Source organism: Hyperoodon ampullatus (assembly GCF_949752795.1).
Source record: "Hyperoodon ampullatus genome assembly, chromosome: 8".
NCBI lineage: Eukaryota > Metazoa > Chordata > Mammalia > Artiodactyla > Ziphiidae > Hyperoodon > Hyperoodon ampullatus.
In genome coordinates, this window is record NC_136921.1 from 35475328 (window position 1) to 35502786 (window position 27459).

At 43.0% G+C, this 27459-nt stretch overlaps 1 protein-coding gene across 2 annotated transcripts; it reads right to left on the reverse strand.

Moving 5' to 3' along the window:
• Nucleotides 1-2021: 2021 nt before the first annotated feature.
• Nucleotides 2022-25635, reverse strand: CFLAR (CASP8 and FADD like apoptosis regulator). Of its 2 annotated transcripts, XM_079710536.1 has the most exons (6): nt 25596-25635; nt 9116-9527; nt 6669-6774; nt 4979-5114; nt 4033-4118; nt 2022-2150 (listed from the first exon to the last, which is right to left on the reverse strand). In XM_079710536.1, the coding sequence occupies exons 2-6, from the start codon at nt 9475-9477 to the stop codon at nt 2055-2057; spliced, it is 786 nt and encodes a 261-aa protein (XP_079566662.1). In that variant the 5' UTR covers nt 9478-9527; nt 25596-25635; the 3' UTR covers nt 2022-2054. The 2 variants fall into 2 exon arrangements, with proteins under 2 accessions (XP_079566662.1, XP_079566663.1); XM_079710537.1 differs by lacking the exon at nt 2022-2150 and having other exon boundaries at nt 3792-4118.
• Between the last annotated feature and the right edge of the window lie 1824 nt (nt 25636-27459).

Here is a 27459-nt window from a genome sequence, read left to right on the forward strand (position 1 = left end):
GTGCACACAGACAGCATGTCGGCTGAGTCATGAGGTGTTGCCATATAGAGGAGGTTTCCATCAGGCCACTGCCCTGCTCTCTGCATTCAGGATCGCCCCTGCACACAAATTCCAAGCTCCTCAGGGAAGACTGAGTCCTCCTTACCTGTCTATGCAGCCCCACCTCCGGGAGTTCTTAAGTACTACAGTAAGAGACTGAGTCTCAGCCCTCACTTCAAGGAGGACTCAAGACAAGCAAAAAATACAGTTCTTGAAAATGATGGGATCAAGTGCTGATGTTTTAAGAGCGATGAGAGGGATCTTAAATCCCTTAAATCTTATGGTTGAAATGACTAGGTGTTTTTTTTTCTTCCTTTCTTTGTAGGGGTGGGGAATGTCATCTGTACAGTATCTAGATTTATTACATGGGCTATAAAACAAGATCCTAGTAACCTTTCTTCTTCCTGCTGCTAGATATTTGGTTTAACATGGTTCATTACCATGGCTAGATTAATGTTTAACATGGCCTGGTTATAGTTCTATTTCAGGTATAAATGTTATATCTCTTAAAAAATATAGTCAAGATGATGAAGCTGATGAAGTAAGAGGTGTTTAAATTCAAATAAGCTAATTTGATAGATACCTAGAAATGCCAATGAATACATTTTAAGAGTTTAACTGTTTTTTATTTTGAGAACTTAATTAAAATATGTAGATAAAAGAAAGGCAACTCTAAAAATGCAACATTCTGTACTTGAATTATCAATCATTTATAAAGAATGAATATAAAGAAAAGCTGGTCTTACTCTGAGTGTCACGTTGTCCCATCATGAGTCTGTGTTCTTTACTCCTCCCATTCTGGAGCTTCAAATATAAAAAATAAGGTCACACTCCCTGTTCATTTTTCAGAGACATTATATTACACCTCTTTAAATATCTCGATAGGATTCTTACCCAGGAAAAAATAAAAGTATCACATTCACTGTTAAATTATCTAAAGAAGGCTAGCAGGAGCCATTAACTCCATAAATCCATATTCTATGGCCAAAGTAGCAATTCAAAGTGAAAATACAATGAATGTGTAAATATGCTCAACTAGCATTTAGAATATGGTATAGGAGAGTTGCTACAATAGCTCCAAGTTAGAAAAAGCTGTTGGAACATGCAATTGACATTCAACCTGATCTTTAACACAGAGGCAAGGTACAGTATGGTTAAGAGTGGGAGTGGGATTCTGCCACTTACTAGCTATGTAACTTTGAGCAAGTTCTTTAACTGTATGTCTGTTTCTTTATCTTCAAAATGAGGATAATAATAGTACTTACCTTATAATTTTTTTGAAGATTAAATGTACACAAAGTACTCAGCACAGTGCCTTTTAAGCACACAGAAGTGCTTAATAAATGTCCAGTTATTATTTTTCTATAATGCCTAGCTACACATAAGCCACATGTGGGAGTGGTTCTTGAAAATTAGCTACCCTTCTGAGGGCCAGAATGGGATGAATCAGAGAATGAAAGATTGAACAGACCCTTTCTCTTCTCAGATGACAGGTCCTGTGTAAGGTACACATAGCACACACTGTCAACCATCTGATATGCTCAGCTTTCAAATGACAGTTCTCCTCTGAAGCTATCCTAGCCAAAAGAGAGAAGTACACTATTTATTAAGCTGTGTCTGTAGCTAAGTCTGTGCATCTAAATGAAAGAAAAACATATAAGTTGCTTTTATCACTAATAACCAATGACTTAGCCAGAGGATAATGATATTAGATAGAATTTGGAACCCCACATAGGTGTGCATTCACTTTTACATACTATTAAAGAGATATAACATGAAATCAAAGCTAGATTTATTGCAGATAAATATAAAAAGCATTATATTACAGAGTCACAACTTTTTTTTTTGGCTGCACAGTGCGTCTTGAGGGATCTTAGTTCCCCAACCTGGGATCAAACCCGTGCCCTCTGCAGTGGAAGCACGGAGTCCTAACCACTGGACCGCCAAGGAATTCCCACAACTTCTTTATTCTATAGTATGTTGGTATCATGTGTTATTTAATGCCACCATAATTTTTAAAGCACTTTTGCAGCCTTGTATGAGTTAACATCCAGGTATTCAGTTCCCAAATCTTGTGAAGAATTCACTGAATCCATATGCCACAGTGCCTGCTAAGTAAATGAATGAATGATCAGGGTCACAGATTAATATAGCAAATTTAAAGAAAAATTTACACACAGAGCATGTGGGTTCCTAATAGGCTACATGGACAGTGAATACAATTACTTGCATTAACAAAATAGAAAGACAATAACAAAAATATGGCAGGCTTTTAACTAAGAACGACAGTATAATTTATGTTAGATAGACAATAGCAGAGAAAGCCCAGAAAATCCGGATCTGAATCCTAAATCAGTTTTCTCTTATGATTTGGTATCATAGAGATTCAGAAGGACAAAAAAAGCATATTTAATTCTTGAAAAAAATGACAGATATATCTAAGCTATGACATGATACCATGTAGTTTACTAAATACACCATGGTGTAGAGAAAGGAGTATGGACTGGCCCAGGTCTGGCGGTAGGTAGAGGTGGGAAGTCACTTAATGTTCCTTAGGCCTAAATGTCCTTATTTATTTAATGAGGGTGTTGGACAGTATAATGCTTACCATCCATCTGAGCTCTGAAATTCTATTGCTTAGTGGTATCTCTTACAGATTATATTCTCCACAAAACTATTTTTATGACAGGTATAGTCAATATGTTCATCACACACTTTTATGAAAGTGCTTATGATTTAATCACAGATTATAAACTGTGGTCTAAGTCCTGACTACAAATTCCACATATCCTTATATGGAATGAGGATGAGGATGAGATTACACTAAGGTTAACTTCTCAAGATAAAAGATTAACCGAAGCACAGTTCTGATGATAACCTTGCACCACTGACCAACACAACAACCAGAAGTGACTACATATTATTTATGGTCACAAATCAATCACTCAGTAACATCACTCAACAACAAAAACACTTTCGTTGAAATCATTAAAAGAAGCTCAGTGAAAAGCAAATGCACAGAGAGGTAAATACAAGGATATTTATTTTGAAGTATTGTTTTATAACAAAATATTGTGAATAATCTAAAAGTCCACATATACAAGAAAAGGCTAAACATATTGATACTTCTAGAAAGTGAAACTATGTTCCATCATTAAAAACAATGATTGAGGGCTTCCCTGGTGGCGCAGTGGTTGAGAGTCCGCCTGCCGATGCAGGGGACGCGGGTTCGTGCCCCGGTCCGGGAAGATCCCACATGCCGCGGAGCGCCTGGGCCCGTAAGCCATGGCCGCTGAGCCTGCGCATCCGGAGCCTGTGCTCCGCAGTGGGAGAGGCCGCAGCGGTGAGAGGCCCGCGTACCAAAAAAAAAAAAAAAACAATGATTGAATAAAGGCAGTCCCGTATGATTCATACGAAACAATTTGTAAGAATGCTCAGATCAGCAAGTGGACATAGTGTGCTACCATTTGTACAGAAGAAAAAAATACAAATTAAATATGATATGTGCATAGACTATCTCTGGATAGAAGAAAATGGTTAACAATAGCTGCCTCTGGGGAAAGGAACTGGGGTAAGAGGAAATATACTTTAAAAATTCTTTTAGCACATTTTGAATTCTTTGTCCATGGGCATGTCCTATTTTTACTTAAGAAGCTAAATTTTCAAAGGAACAAGTGAACAATGAAAAAAATGTTTGTATATGTAGATACACACACAGGAAAACAAAAAGACTAGAAGGCAATAACTGTTAACATGGAGGTGATTTATTTTCTTCCCTTTGTATATATTTCTCTGTATTTTCCAAATTATTTCAATGAACACATGTTAGCTTTGAAATTATAAGAATGTATACATATTTTAAAACAAATGCACATTTCTGTCACAATTTTTTTCAGATATTAAACGAAGTACACGCTGGGAGAATGTGTACATTTTTATCAAAGTTCTGAAATTGTTTCATGCTGGGATTCCACACATTTGCTCCAGACTCACCCTTAGGTTATATGAAGGATCCTTTATACTCAAGTTTGGCAGAGATGCCTGGAGAGCATTTACATAATTTGTTTCCACTCCTTGAGCTGCAAGCAGAAGACAGGCTCTGAGTTAAGATTTACAAATTATCATCAAATGAATCTTCAACAGTGGCTCAGTTCATGGTCAATCATGATCTTTCAAAATACCCTAAACTTTCCAGCCACCTTACTGAATTCAAAATATCAGATCAGATGACTCTTCTATCGATGTCATTAAGAACAGACTAAAAATGCTACTCCTGTTCTTGATCTTGAATCAGCCATTGCGGGGTGGGGGGGGCAGGGCTGTGTGTAGATCACTGAGTATCAGCCATGCCCTGTGGTGGTAGTAGATTGCTAGCAGAGCCCACGCTGAGTGTGAGTCTAAAAGACAACAGGTAGGGGTGCCATGAGAGAGAAGGCCAGGGTGCGCTGGTCCCCTTTATGGGAGGAGGGGTTCTCAGCAGAAAAGATGCCCTTTTGCATGAGGAGGTTTTGTGCAACTGGAGACATATGCAGGGCAGTTGTAGGACCCCAGTGATAGGATATCATCCCAAGTCAGGCCAAACTCTGGAGCAAGGCAGCAGGGCTCAGCAGAGACTCAAAAGCCCTGAGTGCCCACAGCGCCACCAGCCAGTACAGAAAATGGGGGTGCAGACTCTTTCCTGAAGACCAGAATGTTAAGAACTGCTTGGCGGCATTTTGCAGAGAGCCAAGACTGTGTGGTCAGGGGTGCTGGGTGATGAAGTTAGCAGATGGGGGGTATGGAGGATATAAAGGGTTCTGATCTCTAGCCACAGGCTGGTGGGAGCTGTGGACCTTCGGGTTCTGTTCCATCCACCCGTCCAACACACAGGTCTCTACCAATGAAACCCACTATGCACAGATACTTCCTTAGGCCACAGAGAGGCCAAAATGCTGCTTACCAGACTGCTTGTATTTCTGGATTTTTGTCTTCAGGTCTATTCTGTGGATGTTCCTTAGGCATTTTTCTAATAAATCCAAGTGATCTGGAGCAACCAGGTTTAGCTTCTCCAATTCAATCACAAGATCCAAGAAACTCTAAGAGAACCACCAACAAGAAACAAATGTCAGTAGGGCTGACTATTAGGCCTCATATGCAAACCTCAGGCTGTGTAATTTATTAGAGCAAGAAAATGTGACCAGAGGAGCCCTTTCAGTGACCTTCAGTGATCCTAAGCCAGACCGCTCTGTTTTATAGTCCTTCCAAAGCCATGAGCAAATTACACTCCTGGAATTTACTCAGAAAAGAGGTACGTCTTTGGGGGGCCAACCTGTACCTAGGTTGGGGATAGATACATGGGCCATTTGTGTCAGGAAGGATTGAGAGAGCAGGCCTGAAAATAAAATCCTCCCAAGTTCAATCTCTTCCCAAAAGCCAGGCTGGTGTTATACTGAAAAACTCTGAGGGCTTTACTGAAAAATGGAAGTGAGAAGGTAGCTAGGGAAACGTTTTTACTAGAAAAATTCTAATGATACAGTTTTGAAGTCCCTAAAATGTTTTAAGCAATGCTGGAAATTCCAACTCATTCTGACACAGCAGACATGAGGTGGCAAAATTACAGGGTTAGGGTATTTTGCTACTCATTCACCCTGGACCGTAGGGATTGTGAAAGAACTATATTTCAGAAATAGGCACTGCTTTTGGTGTTACTTCCTTTCTGTTTAACATTTGGTTACTAATGTGCTATCTTTATTTTTAAATTAATAATGATAATTAAATCTACATAAATGATTGGGAAATAAGTTGATTAGGGGACACCAAAAAAGGAGTTGTATTTTTTCATTTTCCTTCCCAGTTCGCATTTGATGGTGGGGGCATACTGTCACCCTATATTCCCACATTTCAGAAATGAAACAACAATCATTAAGGAACATGAGGAAATTCTTAAGCAATGATTTACCAGAGTCCTCAGAAGCAGGTCCTTGGTGGACATACTGTCACGTACTAGAGACCCGAGCTTTCCCTGGCCTGTCCATAGGTCAGAAGTAAGGCCAGCTGGAATTTATATACTTTTCCAGCGATCACAGCATCCCTAAGATCTTCACCCCTACCTCATTTGCAACCCCAAATCTGTACTTTTGCCATTCCCTGGATACATCAGTCTCAAGGACCTTCCCCTGCCCAGCTACCCTGCAGCCTAATGACTCCACACTGACCCTGAGCCCGCTGAGGAGTCAGAGAGCAAAGATGGGAGTGGACCGGCATTTTCTCCTGTTTCTACTCAGCATGAGCAGAAGGGACTCCCTCCCTAACCCTCCCAGATGATCTGTCAAACCAGGGAGAGAAGCTGATGTATAAGCCAGGCCTATGAATTTTACACAAATAAAGGATAAAATACAAAGATGAAAGAAACACCCAGGGCCACACCAGCCGATATCACTCTATTGCCTCTCAATTTATGAACCAATTTTCTTCCCATCAATGTTACTATGAAAAATAAAACCCAAACTCTTCTCCCTTCCCACCTTCACCCCCGACTTGGTCCTCCCTGCTTAAGTACCTGTTTCCCTCTCTTCACACCATAGAGAGCACCCCTCCAACTTCCAATAGGCTCTTGGGAACATGAACGAAGAAAAAGAAAGAAAACTCACCTTATCCTTGGCTATCTTGCCTCGGCCCATATAATCTCTCATGAGGAATATTAATGAGGACACATCAGATTTATCCAAACCCTCACCAATCTCCATCAACAGCACCCTGTAAACAAGATAAGTTTCTTTAGTAAATTCAGAGACCAGTCCTAGTGAGAACTCCAAGAGCCTAGGCCTCCTCTATGTCAATAATTGGTTAAAAGACTAATTCTTGCCCCCATTTGAATGCGCCCCCAAGAAAACAGAAAGCTTAGATCACCCCAGGAAGAGATCTTAAGGGAAGTCAAAAAGCAAATTTATCCTTTCCCCAGTTTTCAATAGGAGATGATACCTCTTTTTACAACTGCTATGAAAAGAACAAGAGAATAAAAACTTCCCCAAAGGGTTTCCCTGGTGGTGCAGTGTTTGAGAGTCCGCCTGCCGATGCAGGGGACACGGGTTCATGCCCCGGTCCGGGAAGATCCCACATGCCGCGGAGCGGCTGGGCCCATGAGCCATGGCCGCTGAGCTTGTGCGTCCGGAGCCTGTGCTCCACAACGGGAGAGGCCACAACAGTTAGAGGCCCGCGTACCGCAAAAAAAAAAAACCAAAAAAAACTTCCCCAAAGAATCCCCTAGCTCCCCCAGAAGTTATAATGAAATAAATTAAGAACCTAAATGACTAAGACGAAAGACATAAATAGAATTCAAAGTGATCTTGTCTTCTCTGTTTAACAAACCCCCAGTGATACTGATGCTGCTAATCCAGGGACAATACTCTGAGTCACAAGATTGTGAAGCAAAGTAACACCTGGGCTATCCTGGCCCGCGCCCGAACTCAAAGGTTAAAAGGCATCTAGATTGGGATTGTGTCTGTAAATGTCTCTGTCTAGAAAGCCCCTCCTGACTTAGCCACCTCTGTTCCAGTTGGAGTTACCATCATGCTTTATCAGGGCTCCCAAGGACACCTCATGATTGTCATTATTACCTTGACATTGCCGTCATTACTTAGAAGCCTGTTTTCCCAATTAGACTCTAATATTCTTGAGGATGGAAGAGTCTTCATTCGTTTTGCTTTAGTGCTTACCAAACACCTGGCATAGGTCAACCCACAATAAAGCCCACTCAACAGAGGAATAAATGAATCTAGCACTCCCAGGCCTCTCTACTCAGAGGCCCAAAGGAACCACCTCCATTCACCACAGCAAGGAAACAAGAGATGGAGAGAGTCCCCTGACTTATTCACAAAAACCCAGTCAGTGCCTCCCGAAAAGTTTTAAGAAGATTATGACATCATGATGGTTGGAGAGGTGGAAGATGATCAAGAATAACAGCAACAATAATAATAAATCCTTATATTTGTAGAGTGCTGCCCAGTTTAAAAAAGTACTTCACATAATTTAAAATAATAATAATAATTTTTAAAAAGTACTTCACATACTAAATTATCACAATCGATCCTCACAAACACACTTGTGAAATCAGATATTATTATTTTTAGCTTCACAGGTAGAAAAACGAAGGCCCAACTGATGTCAGTGGCTGGCTCAGCCTACGTGGCTTGTAACTGACAGTTCTGAGGCTTCAAACAGGACTTTAGACCTCAAATCTCATATGCGTTCCAAGGGTCACACTGCTTGCAACTCTCTTTAACATAGTTTTTAATCATGTACATCACCTCCAAATATATATTATCAATATAACTAAAGGCTGGTGGTCTGGAGAAAAAGGAATCACTGATTTAAGGTTACAAATTATCTTTCTTTCCCCAGAAGCGCAGCCTTTCCACTGGTTTCTGTGCTCCTCTGAACCTCCAAGAGAATATTATGTGAACAGGAGGAAGGAACAACTCAAAGGCTGTCTGAACTAGAGGGGACTCCAGTGGCCGTTCCTCTCCTGAACCGAAGGAGGTCTAGAGATGGTTAATTGAAGAAACGTTCAATCTGGGCTCCCCAGAGCCTTCGGGAACAGGGACCTCACAGAAAGCAAGCCCACCCCACTAATTTCCTCAGCAGAGGAAAGACCAGAGGGGGTTCAGGAAGGATCACAGAGCTCTACAAAGGTCAGGAAGATTGCTGTCAGGCTTGTTATTTCCTTTCTGAGTAACCGGAAATTACCAGGCTCTGACATCACAGGCTAGCAAAGAACACAGCAGATCTCACAATCAGAGAGGCCTGCAAGAGTACTAGCTCTTAGTCACTCCTCTCTCTCTCATTCTACCCATCAGGCAAACACATACCATCCATCCCTTCCTCTTTCATTCTGATCTTCTACCCAATTACTTTAAGCAGACATGCCCTAAGAATTCAGAGTTCAGAGGAATGAAGTAACATCGATATGGCAAGAGGATCAGTGGGTAGAGAAAGTCATGAGGCTGCTTTTCCTACTGTCCTCATTTCTGTGACTCTGAAGTCTAGACCTCCTCCCTCCCTTCCACCAGTCCAGCCTCAGGAGGGGCTGATGAATTACCTATAGTCCGAAATAAGATGTGGGTGCCTGTGCAGGAGGGCCTCCGCTGTCCGTCTGTCCATCTTCAAGACCCTCTTGAGCAAGTCAAACCGCCTTACTCTGTAGAGCAGCTCAGCCAAGCTCACAGAAGACAGCTTTCCTTTCTCTCTTAAAACATCCAGAAGGTCCCTGACATTAAGTGGAACCACATCTGCAGCAACGTCTCGGCACAGAAAAAGAAGCATCTCCTTCTCGTCTTCATCAAGTGCTTCTTCCACCTGATGGATGACCTCAGCAGACATCCTGTACAGTGTCATTCCAAGGAACAGCAGTAAGGAAAGTCTAGTCCAGTCAACAGAAGGCCATGAAGCTACCGATTGCATTTCTGATGGTTTTCTTCATTTCTTTCAGAATCCTTTCCAATGGAGGAGTTCTGTGGTTAAAAGGGAATTTTTAAAAATCCTCCTATCAAAGTAACTTTTGCCTAAAGCTCTAGGTATAGGCTCTTTCTTTCTTGCTGGTCTCTCTAATCTAGCAGATTAAATTCATATTGTTAAGTCTACAGAAAGCGATCCTCTCAGTAGACAAAGAGACTGACCCAAAATTCAAGACAAAGAAGATAACCTACATTTTAAAGGAAATGAGATCAGAGACAAATTACTTCCCCAAAATCCCATGTGCTTTATCAGAACTTATCAGAATGTAAAGTGTGGTAAGGGGGAAATCACTGCTAGGGAATTAATGATGAAGTGGCAAATGATTGACCTTGGTGTGGGGCAAGAGGAAAAGCCCAATGACTAAGCTGCTTTCTGGATGAGAGAAACTGAGGTCACAGGGATTAACTCCTTTTCGGTGACCTCCCGGTGGGCTTGAACAAATACAAATCTTAGCAAAGGGGACCCTCTGCAAGGTGTCAAAAATGATGGGAGAAAACACGTTTCTGTCCCTACCCCATCCCTTTTTTCCGGTTGTTCTACTTTGAAACCCTTCATTCACACCTGCTGCCATCCTCCCAAAACTCAGGCCCTTTACACAGCATCATCATGAATGCTCATGGGACCTGCCACCATGGCTGAACTTAGGCCTTGTCAAGTTTTGATCACCTCTTTGGACCTCGAGCTCCTTGGAAGAGTCAGAAGTCTGCACTCACAACACACTGCTGGACGGCAATTATCACTAGGGATCCTGATGGTATCAGTGGAAGGAAGGAGGCTGAGCAGATCTGCAGAAAGATCTGGGAATTGGGTGCGAGCGGTGGGGAGTTCATGCCATGGGTCTATTCTTAACTTCTTGCATTGGAACTCAACCTATTTTCTTTCAAAATTTAAGTTGCAAATGGGGGTCACTGTCTACTCTAAAGTTTCATAGCCATATTTTATGTTAAATAAGCTCTTATGTTCTAGGAGAGTGCCCTATCTGTTTCTATCGGACAGCATTTCAGGTTAAAAGCTAATCTTAGCAAAAGATAACTGGAAAACAACCTAACTGTAAGTTGCTAACTGTTGCTACATATTTGTGTACAAGCATATTTATGTATTTATATAGCAGGATTTACTCAAAGGAACACTGAATCTATTTTAGTTATTTATATACAATCTCAGTTCACAAAAGATGAGGCATCTTACAATAAAAACATGTAAGTAGAAAAAAAATTTATATGAGAACAAGGGGGGAAAATATTAGGTAGAAAGTCAAAATGAGGTGGAGGGATAAAGAATACAATGCAAATATGCAGGCCAGAAAGACCTAAACAGATTTTAGTAGACCTTGAATTTGTCCCAAGCTTCCTGGCAGTCAAAGCAGAAAGGGATATAGGGGATGTTAAACAGCTCTTGCTGTCAAAAATAAGAAAAATTGAAAGATTCTTAGAGGAAGCATAATTTCCCTAGAGTTCCAAAGTTCCCCATCAATGAAAATATTAGTGAGTACTTTAGTGTCTGAAATTAACAAAATTACATTTATTTTAAATTTTGTTTTTTAAAAATTTTTAATATTTGACTTTAAAATAAATCCATTCATTCATACCTTTCACACTGGCCTTCTCCCCAGTAGTCTAAATGGGTGAGTTCTTAATAAAAACAGACATTTTAGTTAATGTAGACTTGTTAAAAAGTATTGGCGTGTCTATGCCAATCCCATGCTCATTCATCCAAGCCTCACTTAAACACGGCCATTCTAAATAACTGGAGAAATGAAATTTAATAAATGATTGTTTACTGAAAGTAGAAAAACTAGTACTCAGACTACTTTATTATTATTTTTTTTAATCTGAAAGCTCAATACTAATTTTATGTGTTCTGCAGAGCCTAAATCTGTACTCCACTCACAGGCTAACAGGACTTTAACCTAACCACTAGTTTCCATAAAAGAAGGTCAAGTTCTTTTTCTATTCACTAAAAGTCACAATTTTGTTAGTTGCTGTTATTATAAATTAACCTGTAAAATATTTATACACACTAGAAAGTATAAAATAAGTAAACACAAGAAGAAATGAGATGTTATCTACATTCACCAAACATACCTGAAATAGAACCAGAGCTACTAGAAATGAAATGTTCAATTCCCTCTTTTTAAAAACAGTAACAAACTTTTGTAATTCATAATTATCAGTGATATAATCAGGCCATCAAGAGCTAACAAAATTAGGGCTTCCCTGGTGGCGCAGTGGTTGAGAGTCCGCCTGCCGATGCAGGGGACACGGGTTCGTGCCCCGGTCTGGGAAGATCCCACATGCCGCGGAGCGGCTAGGCCCGTGAGCCATGGCTGCTGGGCCTGCACGTCCAGAGCCTGTGCTCCGCAACGGGAGAGGCCACAGCAGTGAGAAGCCCACGTAATGCAAAAAAAAAAAAGAGCTAACAAAATTAGATAATGTTTTAAAAAATATTATCTGCTCAGTTCACTTCCTCCAGCCATTACACCCAAGGCTGCTTTCTGCCAGTCACGCACAATCAGCAAGAGAACAGGCATGCTGTCTTCCCTCTGTACTAACAGAGGTATAGTTTGGCAGTAAAATCCAAATTACTCGGTGGTAGCATCTGGCATAGTCAAAGAAAATATCAAAAGGAAAACTACAGATCCTGTGCTGACCCAGGCCAACCAGATGCAGCAAAATACCAGTGCTTATATGTTGGGGTGGTGTTGGGGACAGTTAATTGGGACTAGAGGTGATAGGCACTTGAGAGAGGGGAGCATGAAAGGAAGAAGTAGGGTTACAGTCCAAATAATCACTACTTTGCTGGGGTTTCTTTTAAACCCAAACCAAGAAATTAACATAAAAATTACTCTCAGACTAAGGAAGCCCATAGGGTCTTTTTTTTTTTTTTTTTTTTTTTTTTGCGGTACGCGGGCCTCTCACTGTTGTGGCCTCTCCCGTTGCGGCGCACAGGCTCCGGACGCGCAGGCTCAGCGGCCATGGCTCACGGGCCCAGCCGCTCCGCGGCACGTGGGATCTTCCCGGACCGGGGCACGAACCCGCATCCCCTGAATCGGCAGGCGGACTCTCAACCACTGCGCCACCAGGGAAGCCCATCTTTTTTTTTTTGAATACAAATTTTTTAAGGTGTTTTTTAACATTTCAGACACCATAAATAGCAAAAAATAAATATTGCAAAAACAATACAAAAAGATTTAAAATATATAATTTACATATAACCATCATGTAAGTATATGTCTTCGTTACACACATTTTATTCATAATTCTGTTTATAGCTTTATTTTATTATCTGTTATGGTTCCAGTAATATAAGTTATATCCTTTATAAAAGCCTTGTAATATTTTTACTAGAAGTCAAGCCCACAAGGTCTTGAGAGGCAAACTCCAAACCACCCTATAAGGTCAACTTCCCAGCCCAGGGGATATGAAACATCCATTCTGCTGGAGGTGAGCTCATGATTAAAACTCACCATGCATAAACATAAAAATCACCATGACAGTAGACAAAACAAAACTCACACCCTAGGAACGTACATCTGAAAGAGTTTAAAATAAGCATCTTAAAAGTTTCAAGGGACTTCCCTGGTGGCACAGTGGTTAAGAATCCACCTGCCAATACAGGGGACACAGCTTCAACCCCTGGTCCGGGAAGATCCCACATGCCACGGAGCAACTGAGCCCATGTGCCACAACAACTGAGTCTGTGCTCTAGAGCCTGCGAGCCACAACTACTGAGCCCATGGGCCACAACTACTGAAGCCCACGCACCTAGAGCCCATGCTCCCAACAAGAGAAATCACCACAATGAGAAGCCTGTGCACCACAACGAAGAGTAGCCCCCGCTTGCCGCAGCTAGAGAAAGCCCACGCGCAGCAACAAAGACCCAATGCAGCCAAAAAAAATAAACTAAAAAAAAAAATTTCAAGAAGATAAGGGCAATTTCTGAAATGTGACAGGCCAAATCAATGGTTCTTAATCGGGGGCAATTTTGCCCCTCAGGGGACATTTGACAATTTTTGGTTAAATTTGAGATATTTTTGGTCATCATAACCAGGTGGTGCTACTGGCATCTAGAGAATAGAAGCTAGAGATGCTGCTGAACATTACACAATGCATATTCCCCTCAACAAAGAATTATCCAACCCTAACTGACAATAGTGCCAAAATTGAGAAACCCTGCACGAGACAATCTGAAAAAGAAAAATGGCTATAATACACACTGAAATGCTAAAGAAAACATAAAAAACATTTGCTCAAATATATAGTTGAGCATTTAAGAAAGTAAGTAAACTTGTAGGAGGGCAAAAAGAAAAAACAACTCAAAACCACAGTGCTGGTTCTTTAAGATTTGCCATACACAATAGCATTAAAACATGTAGGAATGATTCTAACAAAGATATGCAAGACATTAACAGGAAAAAACTATAATATATTATTGGAGGGGCTTCCCTGGTGGCGCAGTGGTTGACAGTCCGCCTGCCAATGCAGGGGACACGGGTTCGTGCCCCGTCTGGGAAGATCCCACATGCTGCGGAGCGGCTGGGCCCGTGAGCCATGGCCGCTGAGCCTGCGCGTCCGGAGCCTGTGCGCCGCAACGGGAGAGGCCACAACAGTGAGAGGCCCGCGTACCGCAAAAAAAAAAAAAAAAAAAAAAAAAAAAAATTATTGGAAAGACATTAATAAAGATCTAGATAAATGGAGAGCTTTACCTTGCTCATGAATAGGGAGATTCAATATAATAAAGACATGAGTTCTCTAAAAACGATGCTCTATGGATTAAAAGCAAGGGACTTATGAGGCAGCAATTTATAAATAGTTCAATAGTAATTATGAGAAAAAGAGAAAAGTCCACTGCAAATATTATACTTAACGGTGACATGTTAGAAGCATTCCTTTAAAAATGAGGCTCAAGACAAGTATACGTATGATCATCCCTTCTATTCAACATTGTACTAGAGGACAGAGCTTAGCACTAAAATAAGAAAAAAAGGTTAGTTAGAGTATAAGCATCGGAACCAAAGAAACAACTATCATTCTTCACATGCAATAAGATTTTCTACTTGGATAGGAAACCCAAGTATACCAACAGACAAAATGTTAGAATTCATAAGAGGTTAAGGTTTTGAGATATATGATTAATAAATAAAAGTCAATTACATCTCTGTACATTAGCAAAAAACAGGAAGAAAATGTATATTTCAAAGAAAAAATGATACTATTTACAACAGCAACAAAACCTGTAAGGTATACAGAATAAATCTAACAAAAGATACATGAGACATTAAAGAAGAAATTATAAAACTTTATTGAAGACTTCAGTTAAGACAGATAATTGAAGAAATGTACAATAATCATGGACAGAAGACTCAGTATCATCAAGATATCAATTCTCAAATGAATTTATAAATTTAAGCCCAATCAAAAATCCAAATCCAAAAACTTTTGCCATGGACTGTGGCAAGCTAATTTTGAACTGATATGAAGGAGAAAGGCCAAGAATAACCAGTATAAGCTTTAAGAAAAACCAGTTGGAGGAAGTTGCCTTAGCAGATATCAAGATTTAATACAAATGTATAGTAATATGACAAGGAATAGATAATAAAACAACTAATACACAGATGAGAACTCAGAAATTGATCCACACACAGATGTCTAGGGTGGTCCTGTAAGTCAATAGGGAAAGGACATTAATGTCCAGAAATAGTGCTGAGACAACTGGTTATCCATACATATAGAGAGGATAAACTGGGATCCTTTCCTCACACCATTTACAAGTCAGTTCCACATGAACTAAAGTCCTGGACATAAAATTTCTAGAAGACATTCTCCAAGAATATTATTATAACCTACAATTACAAAAATGATTTTGTAAGACATAAAAAGCATACATCCTTTTAAAAATGAAAAAAAGATAAAGAGCAGACTCAGAAGACAAACACATCATATTTAATTAACAAAGAACTAGTAACCACAATGTAGAAAGCATTTCTGCAAATCAATAAGCGTAAGACAAGCGACTCAAGGGAAGAATAGGCAATAGGCAGTTCCCAGGATAAAAGAAAACTCCAAACAGCCATAAACCATATGAAAAGATATTCAAACCAAAACAGTATTCAGAGAAATGCAAATTTAAACTACAGTGAGATATTATTTCACATTGGCCAAATGCTAGTATCTGTTACCAAATGTCAGAGAAAATACAGTGAGATATGAAACCTTTTACATTGCTGGAGGAATTATAAACTGATATAGCCACTTTGAAGAACATTTGGCAATACTTGGTAAAGATGCAAGCACTCATTACTCCATGACATGAAAATTTCATTCCTAAGTGAATATCCTTTTAAAACTCTTAGACAGATATACCAAGACATGTACATAATGTTCCAAGCAGCAGTAGATGGTATAGCAAAATAATGGAAACCACTTAAAAGTCTACCAAGAAGAGATTGAATAAAATGTCGCAGTGCTTTGATGAAATACTATACAGCCCTGAAAACGAAAAACCATGAATGAATCTCACAAACAAACAAAAAACAAAACAACAAAACAAATATTTTTGCTAAGGCAAAAAGTTGCTAAAGCATGCGTTCCATATAATTAATTTATATTAAGGTCCTAAATGTTAATAATAACACCATATATTGTTTAGGGATATATGTGTGTGTTTGTGTGTGTGTATACTGAAAACATTAAAAGGGATTAACAGAATGTGACTAGATAAAAATACAAAGGGGAAATGACTGAATTTGTAACATTTTACTTCATCAACTCGGCAACAGGTATATAGATAGTAAAATAAATATACCTCTGACCACATTTTCTGACCACAGTACAATAAAATTAGAAAACGATAATTAGCCAAAAGGAAACCCTGTAAGTTTTTGAACAGAAAAAGGCATTTCTCTCTCTCTCTTCTGCACTCAGCATTTACAGTCCAGTTAACAAGTACTACATAAAAAAAAACAACCAGAGTGTGCCATACAGAAACTATCTCACAGCATTCAAAATGCTTTTACAGCTTATTTGGTGTATATATAGACAATCCTTAGAACAAGAAAGGCTAGAGGCATCCCAAAGTTATCATCAAAAAGAACAAGTCAGATTTTACTTAACATGGTTCAAAGGATAGGGTAGAAGGAGTGGGGAGGGGGATGGCAGGTAGAATAAGTTCTTTAAGAGTTTGGTGAAAGGATAGTGCCCACCACTTACCAGCCCCACTCTACCTGAACTTCCTAGTTCAGCACCACACACCTCCTCTGAAGTCAAGGGCTTCACCTCACTCAGGGACAAAGGAGTTGCCCAAGCCCAATTCTTTCTCTTTCCTGCTTTCAAACACCCAGTCCTCCAGATTGACCACTATTTCTGTTAGCGTCCTTTCACTCCTACTGTATTCCCTAACTGGGGGAAACTGGCAGCTATGTGTGTTTAGAATGTTTAAGGAATTCCCCTGTTCTTTTACCCCCCTCACTGGCAAATTGTAATTTAATGACTGTCTCTCCTTTTCCACTCCCACAGAATTTCCACAATGGTACAAACTGTCCCCCACCTTCAGAGCCAGAGCAGTTCCAGTTTCATTTCTCTAGTAGTTGCCAGTGATCACTGAAAACACCAAACAAAGCAGATGTAAGTCACCAGGGTTCGTTTCCACTGGCTAATGGAAAGGGTGTCAGGTGCTAGAAGCAGAAACCACTTCAGTTATTTTGAGTAGAAATACATTGAAATAGGTGCTTACAAAACTGCTGTTAAGGGCTAGAGAAATGGGCCCTTGAGTGAGCTTCTGAGAAAGACTCCCAGGGCTCCCAGAAAGATCTTGTCTCAGCCAAGGCAGTGAGGAAGCAGGAGGCCATCACTGGTAGCACGGAGCTCAAGAACACCTCGGGCAGTGACCCCGAGATCAGAGGGCCAACTGCCACCCCATCTACCTCCACTCCTCCAAAGCTGGTGACTGGACTTCATAATGCTGCTGCCCAAATCCCCACGTCACCACCACCACGCTTGCCAGCAGAGAAATGAACAAAAGCAGCCAGCTATTGGCCTCTACCCCACTTGTTTACAAATCTTGCCCAAATGCACCTTAATTCACATCCTGGTTGTAAAGGAGTCTGGGAAAGGCAGTTTGTAGTTTTCTAACCTCCAGACAGAGGTGGGAGTGGGTCCTGGGCACCAACTGACCTTAGCCACCAGAGAAGGATATTCCATGAGAATATTTTTATCTTCTTTGTGGTTAGATCCTCTGCACAGACCCCAGTGCCTGACTCCTAGTAAGCACTCAATGAGTATTTGAATGAACGAATAAATGGAGTTTTGTAAGTCGCTACCAGCTGACGGCCTCACTTCCTTTGCTCCCCAGATGGGACCTAGAGCATGTGCTACAAACCCTCTTCTGGCCAGCACCTCAATTCTTTTTTGCCCTTTTGCCACCTGACTGCCAGCTGTGCAACACCTTGGTGTGCCACAACTTTCCAGTTTGAGCACTGAAAGTCCCACATTCCAGGAAACCCCTCAGTCCCGGGCAAACTGGGATGATCACCTCCACATCCCATCCTCAGATGGTGAGCCTCCACCACTCATACATGTAGAGGAGAAGTTGTGCTGAACGGAGGGGAAAGATCAACCCACACGCTTGTAGTCTTCAACCTCAGCTGGCCCCTTACTGCTGCTCGGCATGCTATTCCAGGACTGCGGTCAGCTCCTTTCAACACCCTCTCACAGCTTTCTTCCATCCTAACACCACACACTGGGGCCACTTTTCATCGATGAGCTTGCCACTGATCAAGAGTGAGCTCCGGCAGCCTGCTCCCGTCCCCTGCTGTCCCTCGTCCTCCAGGGCCATCCACTTCCCGTGCCCTCCTGTCTCCATAAGCCCCTGCGCTTACCCTTTCATCAACCTCTCTCCACCTTCAGGGACTCCTCCCCTCAGCTTATAAACATGTTCAGTCTCTTCCATCTTAAAAATAAAGACAACAAAAAACCCCTTCAGCCTGAGATCCCCTAGACCAACCAGGCTTTCACTCTCTTTCTTTCATGTGAAGCTAGAATTTCAGAAAGGCAGACTGTAATGTGTACTTCAGCTCCTTCAGCTTCTCAGTTCCCTCCTCAATATGGCTCCACCTGTATCCTCCCTGCCCCACATCCTTTACACAATGACACTCAGGGCCATATTGGAACCTGAAGCAAAGGAAGAATCAGTAATGTGGATACTGTCTTTATTTAAAATTTTGATATTTTGTTCATCATGGGTCTTTTGCATTCATGTCAATTTTTTCAAAATCTTGCATTAAAATATTATCTTGATTTTCGCACCCCCTTAAATGTTGTGCCTGAGGTGAGTGCCTCACTCTCCTCACCCTAGTGTCCTCACCTGACAGTGTTCTTCTAGAGGCCTTGGTGACCTCCTAGTGGCCACATCCAAGGTCACATGGAAGTCTTCTTTTACCCAAGCATTCTGACCTGTTCCTTGAAACTCTTCTCCCTTAGCTGATCTCACACCACTATATTCTACACGGTCCCCCTCTAACCTTCCCTGACTCCTCAGCACCCTTTATGCACCTGCTTCTTTTTTTTTTTTAAATAAATAAATTTATTTATTTATTTTTGGCTGCGTTGGGTCTTTGCTGCTGTGCGCGGGCTTTCTCTAGTTGCGGCGAGCGGGGGCTACTCTTTGTTGCAGTGTGCAGGCTTCTCATTGCTGTGGCTTCTCTTGCTGCAGGGCACAGGCTCTAGGCACGCAGGCTTCAGTAGTTGTGGCATGCGGGCTCAGTAGTTGTGGCTCACGGGCTTAGTTGCTCTGCAGCACGTGGGATCTTCCCGGACCAGGGCTCAAACCCATGTCCCCTGCATTGGCAGGCAGATTCTTAACCACTGCACTACGAGGGAAACCCCTGCACCTGCTTCTTAAATGAGGGTGTGCCCTAGCATCCACCATCTCTCACCCTGGCCTTTCTGTTCCCTCTGCCTATGGCCTCACCATCTCCAAACAGGTCTTATCAGAATGAACTTCCTGAAGTTCTTGCCTGAACCAAATCACTTTCCTAAGTTCAAACCTTTCAGTGATTCCTCATCTCCCATTGTAGGTTCTGATTTTCTTTGTATTCAAGGCCCCTCCTGGTCTAGCATCTGCATTCAACTCTCATTAACACACACCTTGCACTTTCGGATTCAAACAAACCTCATCAAGGAGTTCTTTCCCGCACCTCTGCACATTTGCCTGGATTACTCGCTTCCACTTACCTGCCTGGCAAAGCCCTACTCGGTTTGCAGGGCCAGCTGAAGTGTCTCCTAAGTGTAAAGCTTTCCTGGGAAGAACTCATCTAGACTTGGTTAGTAGCTCCTTTGTTCCACCACCATATTGTGTACCTAGCTCCGTGGCACCCAACATAGCTCCAATAGGTGACAGTAAAATGTGGTTAAATCAGGCTTTTCAGCCTTTCTCAGAGAATGTCAACTTTGCCTCCAACCATCTGGTATTGAAAACACATAACGTTCCCAGTAGATAGCTGCCAGCATGACTGGTCCCCATCATACTTAAACCTATCCAAGGACAGACATACTTAATATTCCATTCCTTGTACTGCTCTGGTCATGGCATACCTGAAAGCAGGTCATGTTCACTGAGCCACAGCCTGCAAGCAAATGTAATTTCCCAGCAACGTTACAAAACTGAGCCGCAGTAGGGAGAAGCCTGCCTTGCCAGCTGCAGAAAGCAGCATGCAAACCTGGAACGTTCAGGTGTCCGGAAATCCCCACTGAGATATGAAGTTGAAGGCCCTGAGGGAGTCACTCAGAAGTTTCTAAAATGGTAAAGGAGAAGGGGTTACATGATCCTGGGCAAAAAGAATGTGACCACCTCTTAGGAGTTCAGTGCATCCCTGAACATAACAGGACCCACCTTCCTCCTCCTCCATCCGTGTACAGGAACCTGTGGGTGTGGGCTCTGTGTGTAGCAATTCGAGCAGCTAATATAATGAACCCATCTTTACTACATCTGTAGGCATTTTAACCCTAAGATAGTGCACAAAGTGCCACTTTGTGCCCTTCTCCCCCAATATTTAAAATGAGGTATTTAGTAATAGATCATCATGTGGGTTCTGATTTCTGCAATGCTGCAGAAACATAGTCTAGAAGACCATGTACTGAGGCTGAAGCATAAACACATTCCAATTTGAGATTATTTAATGCATAGTTTTTAATTTAATATTTAATAATTTTAATGCACACTTTTAGCTACTGATACATAATGTATCAACAGCTAAAAGTATGCATTAAAAAATTGTTTGGCTTCCCAAGCACTGCATTTCAATTATAACAAATTGCCCACAAACTGTAGATGATCCCAATTATAAAATGGCATAAAATTAGAAGGTATATTTTACAAAGTTCTTTGATGAGGCTCAGCCCCATGACTCTCAGGGAAACTCCTACAAATTTCAACATAACATTACCTCAAATAACTTCCCTGGTTCGTAACAGCTGCATACGGGCTGCAGAAAATGAAGGAATGAAAGAACCCCACAAGGAGAAAAGATCAAGATTGAAAGGAGATCATGAATCATCTAGTTGGATACAGACACGTGAGCAGAGTCACTAGAGAAATCCATTTCATGCAGTGGCCCACTCCTCCTGAATCAAAGTTATTTTCACTAGGGCAAACTTCTCATACAGAGCCCAAGCCCCTCAGAGTACCTCCCCTCCTCCGCCCAACCCATAATCTAATTCAAGACACTTATCTCAGTGTTCCCTGGACAGTGTTTTTCTGTCCCAACATCTTTGCTCAAGCACTTGCCTCCAGTTGGAAAGCCCCTTCCCTCTTTTCAGTCCCTGCCTGTTGAAATTCTATACCATCTTTCAAGGCATCTCTTCCTAAAGTTGTCTTGATTCCTAAATCAGGTCATCTCCTCCTGCTTCATAGCACTGTTTTCACTTTCTTCTTGAGTACTATCATATATGGTAAGCTCCCACTCATCTGCATTAGGCTGTGGTGGGTGCTGACCACGATCACCAAGCTCACCCTCCTAGGCCTTGAACAGACTGGTCATCATTACAGAGCTCCAGCAGGCCTGTACTTGTGTAATGCCTACTCATCCTTTCATAATCTACAATGAATATGGAGGAGTAAGAACCATACTTGGAACGTGGTTGTTAGATCCAGGAGACAAAGCCCGTGAAAGGAAGTTTTGGCAATTCTATGGGGGTAACAAGGCTGTTGTTGAAAAGCTGGGTGACGCACCATGCAGGGCTTCCTGGGAGCAGACAGGACCTCATCATGAACAGACAGAATACAATGTCTCCAGCCAAGCTCACCAGACATCCCCTGGACTTTTAGCAAAAGGTACATCTCCCCAGTACGTTTGGCTAAAAATGTATCCTTTGCACTTATCACAAGTTCTAAAACTCTAAGATTTATGGGTGAGAGTTTTCATTTTGCCAAACCTCCAGGCCAGTCCTCTGTGTGTAGTATGGACTCAAAAGTGCCTAAAATTTAAAGTAGTTTTTCCTCAAGTAGGACAGTCCTCAGACATCCCCATGATTACTGATAGCATCATACAAAATAAGAAAAATAAAAGAGAGCAAACTACATATTTAAAAAAAAATACTTAGACTGTATTCAAGTGCATAAATGTCTGGAAAAGACAATAAACTGCAACTTTGGGTTATCTTAGGGAATGGACCCCTGCAGCTTTCTTTATTTACTTTGCATGTATTTTAACCCAGGTAATTATAATACAATTTGACTGAACATTTTTTAAGAGAAAAAATATTACAATATAGAGTGTTAAATGCAATCCTATGGTAAGTGCAAAGATAGCCCCTGAGTAGAGGGAAGTATAGAGGAAGGGAATCCTCACTTCCTCTATGGATGGTTGTGAAGTCTTTCTCGAGGAGGTGGCAGTAGCCGAATATAAAGGAGAAATAGGTCATTTCAATCATTGTGTTTCTTACGTAACTGATTTACTCTGTAACCTGTTACCACTTCCCCAACCTGGCCCAACCGGTCTCCTCCCATTCTAGACTGTTGATTCTAGACCCTTTTCTAGGCTGCCTTGAATCCAAGTTAACTTTGCAGGTAATTCTGCTGGGTCTCCCCAACCACTCCGTGATTTTTTTCTCTGTGGGGATAAAAAACAAGTTCAGATCCATCTCTATGTTCCCAGCACCCAGAACTCTGCCTGGCCTTGAAGAGTGCAATATATATTTATACTGAATTATACTGAATTAAAGGAAAGGAGGCATTTCAGTCCATAAACACGAGTTTAATTAGCCTTTGGGGTCCTGTAAGGAAGAAATAACCCAAAAGAATTCATTCCTGAGATTGTAAAAAGCGAAAGACACTCCTGGCGACTTGGAGTGCTGTGGGTGAGTCCCAAGGAGGCTCAAGGAAGGGCTGAAAGCGGGAGACTCAAGCCTTTTTTGCCAGGATCAGGGGACAGTGCCCCGACGCCCCCAGAGCTGAGGGCGACGCCAGCAGGGGGCGCAGGTCGGGAGAAAGGGTTCTCCGTCTATTCACCCCCGGGCAGCCGCCTGCTCTTCCCAATGGCTTCCGCCGGGAACCTCGCCCACCCTTGCCGGACACGTTCGTACCTGACGCTCCGGAAAAGCAGAGCACGTGCGTTGGCGTGTCCAATCACGTAAGTTAGTTAGGTGTCTGGCATACATCCGTGCACTTCGATAAGTGGTTATACTTTTGTATACTTTATGGTCCAGTACTGTACAGTAGTACAGTGTCATTATTTCAAGCCCAGGAAGTCCACTCGATGCAAGCCCCTGTGCCAGCTGTTGTAGTGTACTACTGAACTTTTCGAGGTACTATACTGTAAGATTAAAAATGTTTTCTTTATTTTTTGTGTTTTTTTATGTACTATTTATGTGAAAAGTAGTATAAATCTATTACAGTACAGTACTATATACCCAACTGTGTTAGTTGGGTACCTAGGCTAACGCTGGACTTAACCAACGTGCTCCGGTTTGTATGTAGGGGACTTACTTGTACTTGTACTTGTACTTCAGACAGGTCCAGGAACTGGAGGAGAGCATCGCAGGCGCCAAGAGGCGGCTTCCAAGGCAGGCATAAAGCCTCTGTGCGCTTCCTCCCAGCAGCCTGCCAGGAAGGCACAGCCCAAACAAAACTTCCTGCTCCAGAACCCTCCGCCCCTACACCTTAAAAACTCCACAGAAGCACACGGGTGTCCCTCCAGAAAGTAAACTCTCCCTTGTGTGGGCAAAGAGCCCACCTGGCATTGCGGGGAATTACTTGCGTCAGGTCAGGAACCAGTGGGCGTGGCCGCTGCGCTCCGCCACCCTACTAAGAGCCGGGCTGGGACCCGCCTGCCCCCAGGGATCAAACCTACTTCCATTTCAGCTGCCAATCGGCCCTCGGCCACCGCTCGGAAAAAACTGCCGCCGACTACCCTCCCGACACTCCAGTCGCGCAAGATTCCCAGCGGGCAGGCGGCAAGGGGCACCCAGCCCCTGCGGGCCTGCAGGTGGATTCACCTTCGAGAGCGGGTGCCAGGTAGTAATACTGTTAAATGAAGTGTAAATGTCAGTTACAAACAAATGTAAAACAAGAAGTCGTTAGGAAAAGCCATTTTAATCAGGACGTCCAACCCAGAAGCTGTAAGTAAAATAAGTATTACTATTAAAAATGCAACTTCTGTACGGCAGACACATTCAAAAGTCCCTTCCGAACCCGAGTCTCTCTCTCTCTCTCTCTCTTTTTTTTTTAAATTTTGGAGTTGGCCCAAGTTTTTAGCCTCTCCCCATGAAACTTTTTAACGATTATTTAGGGGAACCACCGGAGGGAAATTACCAAAAATTCAGTTTCCCTTATCTGAAATCTCTTATCTGAAGCAGGTCAAGCCTGCCAGAGACCGGTCTGGTCTTAGTTTTAGATTATCATGGCCTGTCGGTGTCCAACAGGTTCCCTACTGGCACTACCTCTCGTTTCGTAAATAAATTTCAAATGTCAACAAATGAAAATATTCGAGAGCTTTAGAGTCCTTGAACTTACTCCTGTTACTTGAACCAAAAATTTGTTCTTAATTTCAATGGTCTTTGTTCTATTGCATTCCGCTGTTAATAATTTAAAAGAATATGCCCTGACCAGACATTCCCCAGACCCTTTGAAGGGAAAAAGGGTGGGGGCGGGGAGGACACGTTTATTTCAAGGCTCTACAAAAAAATCTTTTATCAGTCAGTCATTCCGAACCTTCCCAAGGCAAGCTATTCTTCCAATTTGCCAAAATACGCATCTCACTGCTTTGAGAAATAGCAACCCTGACCTACTTCACCAGAGAGTAAAAATTCTTGTCTCTCCTGTTGCTTCCGCCAAGACACACTACTGCACAAAAAGTCCTAGTTCTCATCAACTTTGCCAAAGGAAGACTGCCAGATCTTTTGAGCAGGTCACCCCCGGAATTGAGCAACCCTCAGGATGTTCTTAGGCAGGTCCCCGGTGTCCTTAGGCAGGATACCGGGGACCTGCCACAAAGCTCACGGCCCGTTTTCTAGTGCTTCAGTTTGGGGCGAGAGTCACCGGGTCTGGGCGATCCGCCGCTCCGACCGCACCGGAATCCCGGAAGACTCAAGCGCCCCTCCAGAGAATCGGGGCGGGGGCGCTCCGGCCCGCCTGGTGCCCGCGGGGCAAATCAGAGATAAGAGATCGGCAGGACTGAGTCACCCCTCCCCTGGCCCCTGCCAGGCACCCCCTGCCCAGGCCGAGTGCAAGGAAGCGCCAGTCGGGGAACGCGAGAGGATGCGGGGCCTGACGTCGGGCGGGGAGCTGCGGGGTCCCGCGCGGGCACGTACCGTCCTGCCCGCGGCTAGGCTCTCCTTTGGCTGCGACCCGTCAAGACTTCACTCCTCTGACATCTGAAAATCGCAGGCAAGATGGAGGAAAAGAAACCGAAAGCCTGAAAGCGGATGTGCCTTTGCTGGCCAGTCCCGCATGCGCTCGCCTTGCTCACCTTGGTCCTCTCTCGTATCGTACAAAAGCTTTAACCCTCCAAAAGGTTGATGGTCTGACATTCACTGCGTTAGACCCAGAGACCCCACCCCCACCCCACTCACCAGCCCTTTGAGTTGAAACACTGCCGTGCTGTTCAACAACCCGCCTGCCTGCTGTTTCCTGTTTACACCCGCTCTGACTGGGCTTGCTGTGAACTCTGGGTGGTTGCCTAAGTACGCAGATCTACTTGTCACTCTGGACAGAACTGTGAACAGAAGTTCTTGTGCCCAAGAGCACAGTGAGGCCAAACAAACGGAAACCTTGGAGTTTGGAGCAGAGAAAGGTTTTTTGCAAGGCCATGCAAGAAGAGGAGGTGGCCCGTGCCCTAAAAAAGCCTGGAGCTCCCCAAAGGGTTTCGACAAAGCACTTTTAAAAGCCAAGTAGTGGGGGGCTTCCCTGGTAGCGCAGTGGTTGAGAGTCCGCCTGCCGATGCAGGGAACACGGGTTTGTGCCCCGGTCCGGGGGGATCCCACATGCCGCGGAGCGGCTGGGCCCGTGAGCCATGGCCGCTGAGCCTGCGCGTCCGGAGCCTGTGCTCCGCAACGGGAGAGGCCACAACAGTGAGAGGCCACAACAGTGAGAGGCCTGCGTACCGGGGAAAAAAAAAAAAAAAAGCCAAGTAGGGGGTGGAGGGGGTCGCAGGATACGTGATCAGCTCGTGCACAATTCTCTGATTGGCTGATGGTGAGGTAGTGGGGTGGTGTCACAGGGGTGAACATGATCAGTCCTTAGGCTTCAGGAGGCCTGGGTCTCTGTGCTCACGGTCGTCAAATAGTTAACATCTTCCGTTTGTTGAAGGGGGGGGGCGGTTTACATCTGCAAAACAACTCAGGAAATGTGCGTCAAATACTATTATCTAGTACTTCAGAGAGGAGCTACAGCAGAGGACATGGCGGGGGAGGCCTGTCCCACGGGAAGGCCCCCATGGGGTCCTGCTCTTTACTGCACTTCTAGTGTTTGTTACGGACGCCTTGGAAAAATAATAAAGAGCGTATGTAAAAGCGCTTTATGCTTTATTCCTCGTAACTACTTTCTTGTGATTTTTTTAAAGTTTCTAAACTTTTCTTAAATATATTTAAACTTACAGGAAAGTTGCAAAAATAATACCAAGAAAAATTCACCACCGCATGACAGCATGAGGAGCTCTGCTGACCCACTCCCTAATGAAACTGATGAAAATTGTTTTAAGACAAGCAAAAACAACCATTTACAGCCTTGGAAATATTCCCCAAAGAGTAAATAAATACCTATTCAAGAAAATCTAGGAAAAATTGGTAAGAAAGGCGAGAATCTGTGGTATTTCAACCAAGCCTTCTTCCTCTCTTTGCCCTCCCAACTGCAAGGCAGAGTCCCCACTCTGTCTTTAAACCGGGAGCACTGGGCCTCCTCTTCCCAGGCTCCCAGTGGGAGGGGCAGATGTCAACAATTCTCACCCTGCCTGGCCCTGGCTACCTGATGCTGAGCCTAAGTCCTGTATAAATGTGGTTGAGAGATGGAGGATTCTTTCTTCCATCCAGCCCCACTCATGCAACGGAGGCTCTACCTTGGGCTGGAGCGCTGAGAATACTGGGGTCCTAATCACCTTTACCTCAGCTGCTGTAGTAGTGGTTCAAGCCAGAAGAAGAAAGCCAAGAGAACCTCGGGCTGCTACCGCATCCTCACCTAGAATTCAGCCTCTAGAACAGGGATGTGAGTCTGAGAGAAGCTTGCCATTGTTCCACCTCCTGCTCCAAAGCCCAGATTCAGTGATTGTGCCCCCCCACCCCAGGATGTTTTATGGATGGGCCCATAAAACAGATAGCTCTTAATCTCTTCCCTTAGAAACTGACTTCATTTGCAACAGAGCGTGGAGAAATAACAAGCCAAAGGGTGCTCTCAAAAACGTGGAGGTTGTGGTGATAGGCAATTGGGAGGAGATTCAAGATA

Coding starts and splice junctions, on each gene's coding strand:
- CFLAR (XM_079710536.1), bottom strand. CDS start 9,477: ATGCAATCGGTAGCTTCATGGCCTTCTGTTGACTGGACTAGACTTTCC. Junction 6,775..9,115: donor CATCTTATTTCGGACTATAG/GTAATTCATCAG, acceptor TCTTGTTTACAG/GGTGCTGTTGATGGAGATTG. Junction 4,119..4,978: donor CCAGAAATACAAGCAGTCTG/GTAAGCAGCATT, acceptor TTCTGCTTGCAG/CTCAAGGAGTGGAAACAAAT.